Source organism: Aethalodelphis obliquidens, unplaced genomic scaffold, assembly GCF_003676395.1.
Source record: "Aethalodelphis obliquidens isolate GAN/ISIS:26980383/991018 unplaced genomic scaffold, ASM367639v1 scaffold8, whole genome shotgun sequence".
Lineage (NCBI taxonomy): Eukaryota > Metazoa > Chordata > Mammalia > Artiodactyla > Delphinidae > Aethalodelphis > Aethalodelphis obliquidens.
Window position 1 is genome coordinate 44494083 of NW_020837952.1, and position 14838 is coordinate 44508920.

Sequence of the window (14838 nt, forward strand, 5' to 3'; positions counted from 1 at the left end):
CAAAAGGTTAATAATAATTATATTTCAACTCCTGTGCTGTTCCTTTTTTAAATTCCAATTTTTTCAGTTTCCAAACAAAAATAACGATGGCATATCACCAGCTCTCAAGGCCTTTGAGGCAAGTGTGCAAAGCGAGGCACTTTAACAAATGTACCTCAACATGAAAGATTAAAGGATGAACTAGGTAATCAAAAATTATATTTTTGAGAAAGGTTGTCTCACCAGTTGAATTTAATTTTCCTTGATAATTATGTAAGTAACTTTAATAATACCATGCCTTTGTAATATTAAATTAATTTTGATTAGAATATCTGTCCTAATATGTTGTTTACCAGTATTTTATTTTTATGATAAAATTGAGATGTATGACTCATCTATAACACAAGATTTCTTACTGAAAATTATACCGGTCTGTTTTAACATTGGACTCCAAGAGTCTGAGATTTCTATATACAAAATTTGATACTGTGGCCGTATGAATTATTTATATCTTAATATAACAAACCACAGTCTTTGCTGAAAGTTTAGAGTCATACAATCTGAGTATTTAGACTATTTCTGTAGTTAGAAGAAATCTGGGGTAAGAGAATGCAAAAGTTAGGAAGGACCTCAAGATGAGTGTGTCCAATACCCATTCTCAACCACATGTAAGGAAAACGATGGTCTGAAGAAGAGGTGAGGTAACATGCCCAAGACCTATAGCTTGCTGGCTGGTAAAGCTGTTATTCCAGCCTGGGGAATTTTAACCAGTGAAATTTCACAACTTTAGTCTAAATGTGATCTTAATTTTCATATTGTTCAAATCCATTTGACTAGTTTTCTTTTTCGTTTTCATTTATCATCTTTCATTTTAGAGAAAGCACTTGCTCTTTTCTTTTTCAATTTATACCCTCCCTAGGGAATCTCCTAGAGCTGGATTTGCCCTTAACTGTACCCCCTGTACTTCCATACACACACACAAGCACAGGGACACACACCCCTTCCATCCTATTAGGACCCTCCATTTACCAGATGGCTGGGTGAGTTAGTGATGCATCTAATTCACTAATAGAAAAGCAGATTACCATAAGTTTGGCAGTTCCCAATAATGTTTGATCACTTTGATGTTTAGGAATGCTATAATCTAGAAAATCAGCCCATAAAAACAATAGGATTACAGACCCTTATCAGAAGCAGTCTTAGAGATTTTACATTGAGGAGACCCAGGAATGTTGTGACTTGCCCAGTATCCCTTAGCAAGCTGATAATTAGTGGCAGCTGGCCTGCTGTTACAGAATTATTCACCCCAAAACAAGAAGTGAGACTTTTAAAATATTAAAATGGGACCTTGTACAATTCTTTCTTGTCCTGAAAGGACACAATTGTTGATGATGTTTTCATTGTTTGCACAGTGGATGGTTAATGAAATTATTTTCATTTATGACTTACCTATTTACTTCATAATTACAGATTTTAGAACATCTACAGTTTGTTAAATGTATTAAATTTATTTTACAGCTCTATGAAAAAGTTGCACTGCTTCTGACAAACTTAGGTAAGTGGAACCCTCTTTATTTCACAGTACAGTATTGTGGTCTGAAAAATACCTTCTCAAAGATTCACTTCTGAAACACTGCTGAAAACAAATATTCCCTTTATTTTGAATTGCCTACAACAATTTGTTCTTTGCCCTCAACAGGACATGTTAGATATGTCTAGGAATTGAGAGAATCTTTCCTACCTAAAGCTTTAAAGCATTTAGACATTATCTTTCATGAGCTAATATAATTTAAAGTAGGTTTTCTCTTACAAAAGTACATGTGTATGAAGTACCTATAATCATTTACAAAAGTGTTCATTTGCTGTTGCCTACAATTTTTATTTAATTAAAAACACAGCAAGTTTTAATGGCATATAAAATCACAGCAAAATTAGTTGCTTTGAAGACTGGGAGTCTTTTATGTAGACAGGCTAACCATTACTGACATCCGTGGAAATGACATTCATCTGGACAAGTCATCCCTAGGAACGTTTCTCTGACTCTTTAAGGCACCAGAACAATCTGGTAACCAGCTAGGAGCTGTACATTTACTACATTTTCAAGATAGAGGAATTGTCCCAATTTCATTAATGAGATATTAGTCATTTTACTCTATGCAGTTTGAGAAAATTACATGCTCCCACACAAAACCTGTTTTATCACATTCCCATATGTAGCTTGCCAAAGGGAGAAAAAAATCACAAAAGTGTTTTCATTTATAATCATCATTATAATAAAAGATGCCAGATACATCTGGCATCTCATCTTTTTGAGCCCTTCTATGTGCCAGATACAGAGCTAGGCACTTGGCATATCTCCTTTGAATTCACTGAAATCTTCCATCACCGCCACTCTTTGCCCAAAAATATAGAAGTTTATGTCCACAGAAGAGGTAACTGCCCATTGATAGACTGTGTCCAGGGGAGACCTTGCTCCAGGCTGGAAAAGATGCCTGTGGAGATATCAGCCATGGTCAATCTTTGGTTGGGCCACCTGGGAACCCACCCAGCTGGCTGATGAGCTAGGAGACCTTCCTGTGTAACCAAGAGTTCATTAGCAGAAGTGAAGTAAAGCTAAAGCCCTTGAAGCGTCCTTTGTCATTTCTTCCCTCAACAGCAGTATGGCCTTGTTCTGAAATTGACATTTAAACCATTTGAAATCCGATTCTCATTCTTTCTCCCCTCCCTTCTCAGATATACTCCTGGGAAGCATTTTGAGCTATAACTTGTGGGAAAGGAATTGATGGGGTAAAATGGTAAATGAGCAATTAGAAGCTCAGGGAATGTGGAAATAGAAAGTGCTATTGCATTAAATGCATTTTCTTTGACGTTGTTTGAGGTGAGGATGCAACTTCCGGGGAAGGATAAGCACATTTGACATGAGATTTCAGGTTGGAGGATTGATCCGTATTTTTGGTTTGCATCACCATGTCCAAAGAGCATTTGCTGTATGGAAATTGAAATACAAGAAGATGAAAATTGGTGCCTGACTGAGGTCAGGAAATTGTAAGACAAAGATGCTGCTATACAATAAAAGCTCTAAAGATGAGGTCACCTCTTCGGTACTTGTCCTTGAGAATGAAAATGATGATGGATGAGGGTGACAGGTAACGGGGTCAGATGCTCATTCTGAGATGGGGGGTCTGACTCCCTCTCTCCCAGTAGCACCTCACATCACACCAGAAATAGAAGTCGAGACCAAGGAGTTATTAGGAGATGGGAGGGGACCTGATGCCACACAGGCCCCACCCCACAGGTGGAAACTAAGAGCAAAAGGAGAGGCTCCTGCAAGGAGCCAGGGCCGGGAGTGCGGCCCCTTCAGCCTGGCTGTCTCTACTCCAGGCTCTCCGGGCATCCTGGAACAGCGGAACAAACGATATTCCCTGCCCTCGGACAAGTTAGTAGTCACTTCCCACCAAAGCCTCGCTGGGGCTGGTCTGGGAGCTTGAGGAACCCATGGATGGTCCATTCCGTCGCATGTCGTCTGTAGGCAAGCTGGGCTCTCCTGCAGCCTCGTTAGGAAGCCTCTGCTCCCACCCCGTGCGTCTGGGGAGCTGGACAGAGGGAGTTGAGAAGGAATCAGATGCAGCCTCTCAAACTCTGCTCCCCTTGTGTCCACAGAACAGCCTCGCACTGAGTCCGAGTGGGAGAACAGCTTCACCCTGAAAATGTTTCTTTTTCAGTTTGTCAATCTGAACAGCTCCACGTTTTACATCGCATTCTTCCTCGGAAGGTAAGAACCCATTCTCTCCACACCTCCCCAGGCCAGGGACAGAGCACACAGAGGTCACTGACCAGGGTGACAGAGAGGCCAGCCTTTAGGGTGATTTTTATAAAGTGTATAAAGAGGAGAACAGTCTCCTCCTTTCCTTTCCCTTCCCATTCTGGGGAATGGTCTCCATCAAAGTCCCTTGTACCTTTTCTTGTTCAGGTGAGTAGAAGAAAATAGTTTGCACACGTGAAGTGTGAATGTAAAACTTGCAGGCTCCATCTGTACCTGAATCGGGCCTCTGGATCTCACACCTATAAGAGCAGGTGGCATCAGGGGGAGGACGGCAGGCAGCATGTCCCAGATCCCTGACCTCACAGAGGAGGGAAGGACATTCAGACAGGAAAGGGGGCTGACGTAGGATGCCGAAGGAGACTGGGTAGCTTCTGAATCCAGCAGTTCTGAGGATGTGGAACGTCCAGGTACCATGAACTTCATTACACCAGGAAGCGTGTCTGAGGAGACGAGAACCAGGGAAGAGCTGAGTATGGGTTTTAGTGAAATGGATGAGCAGCCTGTCCGCAGTTTCCAGCTACTTCAGTATGGAATGCTAGTCAAATAGTTTCGTTTTAAAAAATAAAAAACACGGCATTACTAATATTCAAAAAGATCTGATGTGTTTAAACCCAACCTGCTGCTTACACCACAGCCCCTTGATATTCAGCAGAAAATGTTAAAAGTCACAGCAGGCATCAAGGACTGGCCTCTGTGTTCAGGAGCCAGACAGAAGGGCCAGGAGAGAAATACCCCCCGGAGAATTCCAGAAGCTGCCATTATGCCAGTTCCAGAGAGTTTTCCTAATTCCCTGAGACCTGTTCCTTACTGCACCGGTAATTTTCCCTGGAGGATGTGCTAATCTGAATATAATATTCACTGAAGGCTACAGGATGCTAATGGTTTGTTTTTCTGTGTGTGTTGAAGATTCACAGGACACCCAGGTGCCTACTTGAGGCTGATAAACAGGTGGAGACTAGAAGAGGTCTGTATTCTCCCATCATTCCTTGTTTCCTACAGACTTGGCGTTAAACAGGCTTAGGGCAACTTTGTGCAGATTAGAAACCAGACAGCCTTTCTTCCTACCATTGATTCTTGAATTTCTGTGTTTGCTTACCTCGCAGTGCCACCCTAGTGGATGCCTTATTGATCTCTGTATGCAAATGGGTATTATAATGGTGCTAAAGCAGACCTGGAATAATTTCATGGAACTTGGCTACCCGTAAGTACCTTAGATATCTATACTTGAGAGGCAGCATGTCTCATTGGCTTTTCTAGGTGGCAAGTAAGATAAGCAATGCAGACTCAGCAGTTAAGCCCGCGCGCGCGCGTGCGTGTGCGTGTGCGTGTGTGTACCTGGAGCTAAGTCTTCATGCTTAGATATTCAAAGACAAATCATGAAAATAATAAACATTGGCTCTTTTGGAAGATTTAGCACAAATCGCATAAACAAAAGTGAATATTCTTTAAGAAGTCTCTGTGGGCCCCTAAATAATTGGATACCTGCTTCCAAGCTGCTTTATATGATGATGACACATTAACGAGGTCTTTACTCCCCAACCCCTGCAATAAATCAGAAATGGTAATTTCTTTAAACTTCCTTAAATTCAACTGTACAGGAAAGGAACTTATGGAAAGAAGACCTAAAAAAATGATTCAAAAAAGAAACTGGAGTATTTCTAAGTAAGCCTATCCTAACCAGTAAAAACATCATTATCTGATGATAACAGTTTATGTTGATGGCAACGGGCAAAAACCTGCATCACCTTTGTAAGGATGACCTTGGATTTGGCTGTGTCTGCTCAGTTCTGGTCAGTTAAGTTTTAAAGGGACATAAATCAGCAGCACTTCTATTTCTTCTTTAATTCTACGCCTACAGGTTTCCAGGTCAGCTCAAGTGTCTCCATAGAGAATTCCAGGTTTCAGGGAAGACCACTCAGCCAGAACAATTAACTGGAACTCGGTTCACTTCGAAAAGTCATCTCTTAGCTCCCCGTCAGAACCACTGCCAGTAATTTTCTCTTCTTAGATTTATTTTTAGAAAACTTCTTCCAAGTGTTGATGTTTTCTATAAAACTTAAAAAAAACAAAGCATAAAATTTTAAAATTAGAAGCATTATATTCTCTTTTAAAGTATCATCCATAATTTCTCAAAATGTCATAGACATCAAAGGGAACTATATTTATCTTCTACTAATATGGACATAGAGCAAAATTGTGAAGTAGACAGAATTGTCTTTGATACCCATCCCCTTATTTAGTTTATTTCACATTTGTTTTTGCTTTGGCATCACTACTCTCAGATACCCCTCAGCTTTCTCCTTGCCCCCTACAGCACACAAACCTGACCCCCCCACACACCCCAATTTCTTCAACCCTGTTCCGTATCGTAAGATGCATTCTGAACACTGCCAAGGATTAATGTACTAACCTCACCAGTGTGAGATGCATTTTATTGGGAATCAGAGCCTCTGTCAAACTCAACCCAAAAGCAGGCAGATCCAGTTGTGGACCTGCGGGCTTCTGTATGCCAGGAGAGGAGGAAACCTTTGTGGGTTTTCAGACCTTCTAGGGCCCTCGAGTCAGAGTATGCAGGTCAGCACCCCATGGTAAGACTGCTCACGGGTCCTCAACTAAGCCAGCTAGGCCAAACCATCTTCTTCTCAGAGGCCTGCGGGTTGCCTTTGTACTGGGGGATCAGGTTATCAATGTTCTCAGTCCTCTACCCAACCCTCCGAGGCAACACTGGACGAGAGACGGTTTCATGAATGATTAAAATAAGTTCATCAATCATTCTGTTCACTTGCAAGTATGAATGCTTGAAGTGTAGCCTCCATTGTTATTTCCCTTCTAATCCAAGGCTTCATTTCCTTGCCAGCGTGTCCTAAATTTTTTAAACTATTGTTCTATATTCTAACTCTATTTCTTATTACTTAAGTCTTATGAACAGCTATATACATATATATTTTTTTAAATAAATTGATCTTGTTGTGCAGGTTAATTCAGAATTGGTGGACTAGAAGGAAAGTACGACAAGAGCATGGACCTGAAAGGAAAATAAGTTTCCCACAGTGGGAAAAGGACTACAACCTTCAACCGATGAATGCCTACGGACTTTTCGACGAATACTTAGAAATGAGTATGAAAATAGCCTATTTTATCTGATTTTTAAAAATTTTATTGAAGTATAGTTAATTTACAATGTTGTGTTAATTTCTGCTGTACAGCAGAATGACTCAGTTATAATTCTTTTCATATTCTTTTCCATTACGGTTTATCGTAGGATATTGAATATAGTTCCCTGTGCTATAGAGTAGGACCTTGTTGTCTGTTTTATCCTATTAATTATAAATGTAAATTCTAGCTACACTTAACTAGACATACACCGTTATCGTCGAGGCTAGCAGTATGGGGGGATTCTTGAGCTAAATGCAGAGGAAGGGTGTTCTTGCTTTAAGAAGCTTTATTGACAGAAATAGTGCCAAGTCACTTCACGTTCTTCATGACATTGTGTCCTGTCCCTTGTAATAAATCACCAGAAAAAAATGAGCTGAAAACTTGGTGAACCAAAGAAAAAGGAGCGATCACTCATGGTGTGATTGATTCATTCATTCAGCAGACATGTTTTTTTTTTATTGAAGTATAGTTCATTTACAATGTGGTGTTAGTTTCAGGTGTATGGCAAAGTGATTCAGTTATACATATATACATAAAAGAATATAAACATTCTTTTTCATATTCCTTTCTATTATAGTTTATTATAAGATATTTAATATAGTTCCCTGTGCCATACAGTAGGACCTTGTTGTTTATCTATTTTATATATAGTAGTTTGTATCCAGCAGACATCTTTTGAGCCATGTTATGTCCAGGCAGACATTATGTTTGGCACTAGAGATAGGAGAGAGATAGGAATCAGGCACAGTCCCAGCTCTGAAAGAGTGCCCAGTGAGGGAAAGTCAGAGATACAAAAGGTAAGTGCAATAAAGTGGCCTAGATGCTGCAGTATGAGTCAGTAGGGCGTAGACGGGGGACAGTCATTTCCCTTGAGGGGGTGGCAGGAAGCTGGGAATGCTTAAGCTATGCTACACTTATACTGAAGGAATCTGATTTCTCTATAATCAAATCCAAGCTACTTACTTTAGCATGTATCTGAGAGCATGAGCTTTAGAAACAGATTACCTGAGTTCAAATCCCAGCCCCTCACTTATTAACTGTGAAACCTTGGGCAATTACTTAATCTCTTTGTCTCACTTTCCTCTTCTTTATAATGGGGATAGAAAAAGTAACCACTTCAGAGCACTTCTATGTGGATTAAATAAATTAACACATGGAAAGGGCTTAGAACAATGCCTGGCTCGTAGTATGTACTTGATATATGTCATCCCTGTCATTATTACTATTTTTCTATTCTTATCTTCCAGGGGAGAAAAGCTTAACAAAATCCCTTAGCAGATACACTGAGTGTGGATAGCTTTTCTCTTTTTTTCTAATTATGTTTAAGCTCTGTAACATTGGGGTGAAAGTGGGGGTAGGGATGGGCAAGATACATTACTTCTGAAAGAAGTTCTTTCTGGGCAAATCTGAAAATTAAAGCAGTAGTAGAGTTGATACTTAATGTTTCTTAGGTCGCTTATGTCCTAAGTACCTACCAATGTTTTTAGAGTTTCAATTATAGAATGGCAGAATGATATAACTTGGAGAAGAAATCAATTTGGGCAGTAATAATAACACTTAACAAAGGGAATTCATTAAGTGAACTAAGCACTTGGAGGTCTCTTAATGGATTCTCCTCCCATAAAGAAGGAAATGAACAATAATGTTGGTATATAGAGTGCATGAAAAGAACTGGTAGTGCTCCAAATACTCCAGTATCTCTGCAGCAAGAAACACATCTCAGAAGCAGCATTACAAGCAGACCAGTGAATCCTAACTGCTTGCTTCTGCTCTTGTTGTTTTTGTTATTTTCTTAATGACTTTCCTGCTTTGTTGTATTTTTAAAATGTATTCATTGAAGTAGAATATATAGTGAGAAAAGCATATAAATCAAAAGTGTACAGATCAATAAATATTCACCAATTTATGCACAAATGTAACCAATCTGTGTAGGTGAGGGGTTAACACACTACTGCCCTCAGACCCAAAGCCAGTCCACTGCCTGGCTTTGTAAATAACATTCTATTGAAACACAGCAATACCCGTTTATTTACACATTATCTATAGTTTTTTAATTTAATTTTTATTTTATATTACAGTTGATTTACAATGTTATGTTAGTTTCGGGTGTACAGCAAAGTGGTTCAGTTATACATATACATATATCCATTCTTTTTCAGATTCTTTTCCCATATAGATTATTACAGAATATTGTGTAGAGTTCCCTGTGCTATACAGTAGGTCCTTGTTGATTATCTATTTCATATATAGTACTGTGTATATGTGAATCCCAAACTCCTAATTTATCCCTCCTTCCCACCTTTCCCCTTTGGTAACCATAAGTTTGTTTTTGAAGTCTGTGAGTCTCTTTCTGTTTAGGAAATAGGTTCATTTGTATCATGTTTTTAGATTCCACTTGTGATATCATATAGCACTTGTCTTTCTCTGACTTATTTCACTAAGCACAATATTCTCTGGGTCCATCATGTTGCTGCAGGTGGCATTATTTCATTCTCTTTTATGGCCGAGTAATATTCCATTGTATATATGTACCACATCTTCTTTATCAATTCCTCTGTTGATGGACATTTAGGTTGCTTCCATGTCTTGGCCATTGTATATAGTGCTGCAATGAACATTGGGGTGCATGTATCTTTTTGAATTATGGTTTTCTCCAGATATATGCCCAGGATTGCTGGGTCGTATGGTAGTTCTATTTTTAGTTTTTTAAGGAACCTCCGTACTGTTCTCCATAGTGGCTGTACCAATTTACATTCCCACCAACTGTGTAGGAGGGTTCCCTTCTCTCCACACCTTCTCCAGCATTTATTATTTGTAGACTATTTGATGACAGTCATTCTGACCAGTGTGAGGTGATTCCTCATTGTAGTTTTGATCTGCATTTCTCTAATAAATAGCGATGTTGAGAGTCTTTTCATGTGCCTGTTGGCCATCTGTATGTCTTCTTTGGAGAAATGTCTATTTAGATCTTCTGCCCATTTTTGGACTGGGTTGTGTTTTTTGTTTTGCTATTCAGTTCCATGAGCTATTTGTATATTTTGGCAACTAATCCCTTGTAGGTCACTTCGTTTGCAAATATTTTCTCCCATTAAGGGTTGTCTTTTCATTTTCTTTATGGTTTCCTGTGCTGTGCAAAAGCTTTTAAGTTTAATTAGGTCCCATTTGTTTATTTTTGTTTTTTATTTTCATTACTGTAAGTCAGGGAGCCTGAATCCTCCAGCTCCATTTTCTTTTCTCAGGATTGCTTTGGCTGTTCAGGGTCTTTTGTGTTTCCATACACATTTAGAATATTTTTGTTCTACTTCTGTGAAAAATGCCACTGGTAATTTAATAAGGATTGAATTGAATCTGTAGGTTGCCTTGTATAGTATAGTCATTTTGACAATATTGATTCTTCCAGTCCAAGAACATGGTATATCATTTTTCCATCTGTTTGTGTCATCTTCATTTTCTTTCATCAGCATCCTATAGTTTTCAGAGTACAGGTCTTTTGCCTCCTTAGGTTGGTTTATTCCTAGGTATTTTATTCTTTTTGATGTGATGATAAATGGGATTGTTTCCTTAATTTCTCTTTCTGATCTATCACTGTTAGTGTATAGAAATGCAACAGATTTCTGTGTATTAACTTTGTATCCTGCAACCTTACCAAATTCATTGATGAGGTCTAGTACTATTCTGGAAGCATCTTTAGGATTTTCTATGTATAGTATCATGTCATCTGCAAACAGTGATAGTTTTACTTCTTCTTTTCCAATTTGGATTCCTTTTATTTCTTTTTCTTCTCTGATTGCCATTGTCTAGGACTTCCAAAACTATGTTGAATAAAAGTAGCGAGAGTGGACATCCTTGTCTTGTTCCTGATCTTAGAGGAAATGCTTTCAGCTCTTCACTGTTGAGTATGATGTTAGCTGTGGGTTTGTCATATATGGCCTTTATAATATTGAGGTACGTTGCCTCTATGCCCACTTTTTGGAGTTTTTATCATAAATGGGTGTTGAATTTTGTCAAAAGCTTTTTCTGCATCTACTGAGATGATCATATGGTTTTTATTCTTCAGTTTGTCAATGTGGTGTATCACACTGACCGATTTGCTCAGGATGACTTTAGGCAGCCTGTCTGCTGATGGATGGGGCTGTGTGTGTTCCCACCCTGCTGGTTGGTTGGTTGGCCTGAGGCATCCCAGCACTGGAGCCTGCAGGCTGTTGGGTGGGGCCAGGTCTCAGGTGCCAAAAAGCATCTGCCACCAGTGTCCTTGCCCCCAAAGTGAGCCACAGCTGACCCCCGCTTCCCCAGGAGAACCTCCAAGACCCGCAGGTAGGTCTGGCCCAGGCTCGTATGGAGTCACTGCATTGCCCTGGGTCTTAGTGCACGTGAAACATTGTGTGCACCCTCCAAGAGTGGAGTCCCTGTTTCCCCCACTCCTGTGGAGCTCCTTCACTCAAGCCCTGCTGGCTTTCAAAGTCAAATGCTCTCGGGGCTCCTCCTTCTGATGCCAGACCCCTAGGCTGCGGAGCTTGACATGGGAGAACCCCCTCTCCTATGGGCGAACCCCTGCGATATAATTATTTTCCAGTTTGTGGGTCGCCCACCCAGCAGGTATGGGATTTGATTATATCATGAAAGTGCCCCTCCTACAGTCTGGTTGTGGCTTCTTCTTTATCTTTGGGTGTAGAATACCTTTTTTGGTGGTACTGTGTCTTTTTTGTTGATGGTTGTTCAGCAGTTAGCTGTGATTTTGGTGTCTTCCTGAGAGGAGGTAAGCTCAAGTCCTTCTACTCTGCCATCTCGTCTCCAGGCCTCTACATATTATCTGTAGTTACTTTTGCACTATAGCAGCAGAGCTGATTAGTTGTGACAGAGACTTTATGGCCCACAAAGCCTGGAAATATTTACTCTCTGGCTCTTTACAGAAAATGTTTGTCATCCTGTGAGCTACATCAAGAAATAGGATATTATCAGTATCAAAGAAGGCTCCCTTGTTTCCTCTCCCAGTTATAACACCCTCCCCAACCACTTTCCTGACTTCTAATTTTGCCTTTTTTTAAAAATCTCTATAGAAATGGAATTATACATTTTCTTTTGTAAATGGCTTATTCCATTCAATAACATATTTATAAGATACTTCCATTTGCTACAGGTAAAATTTCATTTTCATTTTTGTATAGTATTCGTAGAATGTGTACCTGAAGCAAAATTATGAAACAAGTGAGTTTGTCTTTGATAACCCACCTCCATCTTTCCTTAGTCACATGTAGTTTTTTTTTCATTTCCAATCCCAGATACTTTCCATTCCATCTTTCTCCCCTTCCCCCACCAATCCCTCAATCCTTTCCCATATCATGAAATGGACTTCTGAGCACTGCTAAGGATTAATGAGCTAGATAGTTGCATTTTAGTAAGAATCAAAGCCTCTGTCAAACTTGAGTCAAAAAAAAAAAAAGAGGCAAACTTACTTGTGGATGTGCAGGCATCAGTGTGCCAGTGGATGAACTAGTTTGTGAGTCTGCAGATCTTCTAGACCCCTGAAAACTGGAATTCACCACTATTTACCCATCCATTCTACTGGTGATAGATTTGTGAGTTGTTTCTAGGTTTGGGTTCTTACAAACGATATTGCTATGAACATTTTGGTACATGGGTTTTGGTTAACATTTGTATGTATCTCTGTTGGGAATTTATGCAAGAGTGGGGTTACCAGTGGAGTGGCCGTGATAACGTACGCGTTTGTGGCTCTTCAGTAGACACCTGCAAACAGTTTTCAAAACTCCACCTAGCAATATAAGAGCTCCGGTTATTCCACATACTCACTAAAACTTGTTAGTGTCCGTCTTCTTAAATTTTGGGCATTCTGGTTCGTATGTAGTAGTACCTCATCATTGTTTTAATTTGAAATTTCATGTCAACTTAAAATGTGGAATACCTTTTCATATGCTTCTGGTCATTTGGGTATCCTCTTTCGTGAATTCCTATTCAGGCCCATGATTCTGTTCTGTTTCTCTTTCTTAGTGATTTTAGAAGTTATTTATATATTCTGGATATGAATCTTTTGTTAGCTGGACCTGGAATATCTTTTGTAGGAAAGTTTCTAATTATAGATTTAATTTCGTTAATAGATATATGACTATTCAGATTTTCTATTTCTTCAAGTAACCATTTCAGTAGTCTGTGGTTTAGTTGTGTTTTTCAAGAAACTCATCTGTTTCATCTGAATTTTCACATTTAGTGGAATAAAGTTGTTTATAATACTCTTACGAACTTTTAATGTACATAAGGTCTGTAGTGATGTTCTCGTTTTCATTTATACTTTCATAGTTTGTGCTTTTTGCTTTTTTCCTTTAACAATCTGGCTAGAGGTTTATTAATTTTTTCATTTATTTCTGCTCTTATTTCCTGCCTATTCTTTCTTTGGGCCTAATTTTCTCTTTTCCAAACATCTTCAGATGGAAGCTTAAATAACTGATTTTCTACTTTTCTTCTTTTTCTAATCTAGGCATTTAGAATTATGATTTTCTCTATGAATACTGCTTCATAGCTGTATCCTATAAGTTTTGAGATGCTATATTTTCATCATCAAGGCATTTGCTAATTGCCATTGTAGTTTTTTTTTTAACCTATGGGGTTTTTTAGAAATGTGTTGCTTAATATCAAAATATTTGAGGATTTTCTACCTATCCCTCTGTCATTGGCTTCTTACAGTTTTTTTTTTTTTTTCCTTGTAGTTGATTTCTAATCTCATAGTGTTGTGGTCAGAAAAGATGCTTGATATGATTTCAGTTTTCTTTAATTTACCAAGGCTTGCTTTATGGCCCAGCATGTGATCTATCCTGGAGAGTGTTCCATGTACACTTAAAAATGTGTATTCTGCTGCTTTCGGATAAAATGCTCTATAAGTATCAATTAAGTCCATCTGGTCTAATATGTCATTTAAGGCCTGTGTTTCCTTATTGAGTTTCTGTCTGGATGATCTGTCCATTGATGTAAGTGGGGTGTTAAAGTCCCCCACTGTTACTGTGTTACTGTCCATTTCTCCTTTTATGGCTATTGGCATTTGCCTTATGCTCCTCTGTTGAGCACATGTATACAATTGTTATATCTTCTTCTTGGATTGATCCCTTGATCATTATGTAGTGTCCTTCTTTGTCTCTTATAGCAGTCTTTATTTTAAAGTCTAATTTGTCTGGTATGAGTATTGCTACTCCAGCTTTCTTTTGATTAACATTTGCATGTAATACCTTTTTCCATCCTCTTAGTTTCAGTCTATATGTGTCCATAGATCTGAATTGGGTCTCTTGTAGACAGCATATATACAGGTCTTGTTTTTGAATCCAGCCAGCCAGTCTGTGTCTTTTGTTTGGTGCATTTAATCCATTTGCATTTAAGGTAGCTACCAATATGTATGTTCTTACTGCCATTTTGTTAATTGTTTTGGATTTGTTTTTGTAGGTCTTTTCTCTTCCCTTCCTCTTTTGTTTTCTTCTCTTGTGGTTTGATGACTATCTATCTTTAGTGTTGTGTTTGTAATGCTTTTTCTTTTTTGTGTGTGTGTCTATTGAAGATTTTCAGTTTGCGGTTTCCATGAGGTTTTGATATAGCAGTCTATATATATATAGAAGATTGTTTTAAGTTTCTGGTCTGTACATTTCAAATGCATTTCCAATATCCTGCATCTGTACACTCCTCTTCTCACAGCTGCTGGGGTTTTTTTTTTTTTTTTTTTGCGGTACACGGGGCTGTCACTGTTGTGGCCTCTCCCATTGCAGAGCACAGGCTCTGGAAGCGCAGGCTCAGCAGCCATGGCTCAGGGGCCCAGCTGCTCCACGGCATGTGGGATCTTCCCAGATCAGGGCACGAACCCGTGTCCCCTGCATCGGCAGGCGGAC

The 14838-nt window shown here is 39.1% G+C and overlaps 1 protein-coding gene across 1 annotated transcript in view; it reads left to right on the plus strand.

Moving 5' to 3' along the window:
* The window catches only part of ANO4 (anoctamin 4), a 451959-nt gene that overhangs the window by 384530 nt on the left and 52591 nt on the right, over positions 1-14838 (plus strand). The window contains exons 19-23 of the mRNA XM_027107320.1: positions 1498-1534; positions 3640-3751; positions 4709-4766; positions 4906-5003; positions 6778-6920. Of these exons, the coding sequence (XP_026963121.1) occupies positions 1498-1534; positions 3640-3751; positions 4709-4766; positions 4906-5003; positions 6778-6920 (448 nt within the window). The remainder of the gene's footprint in view (positions 1-1497; positions 1535-3639; positions 3752-4708; positions 4767-4905; positions 5004-6777; positions 6921-14838) is intronic.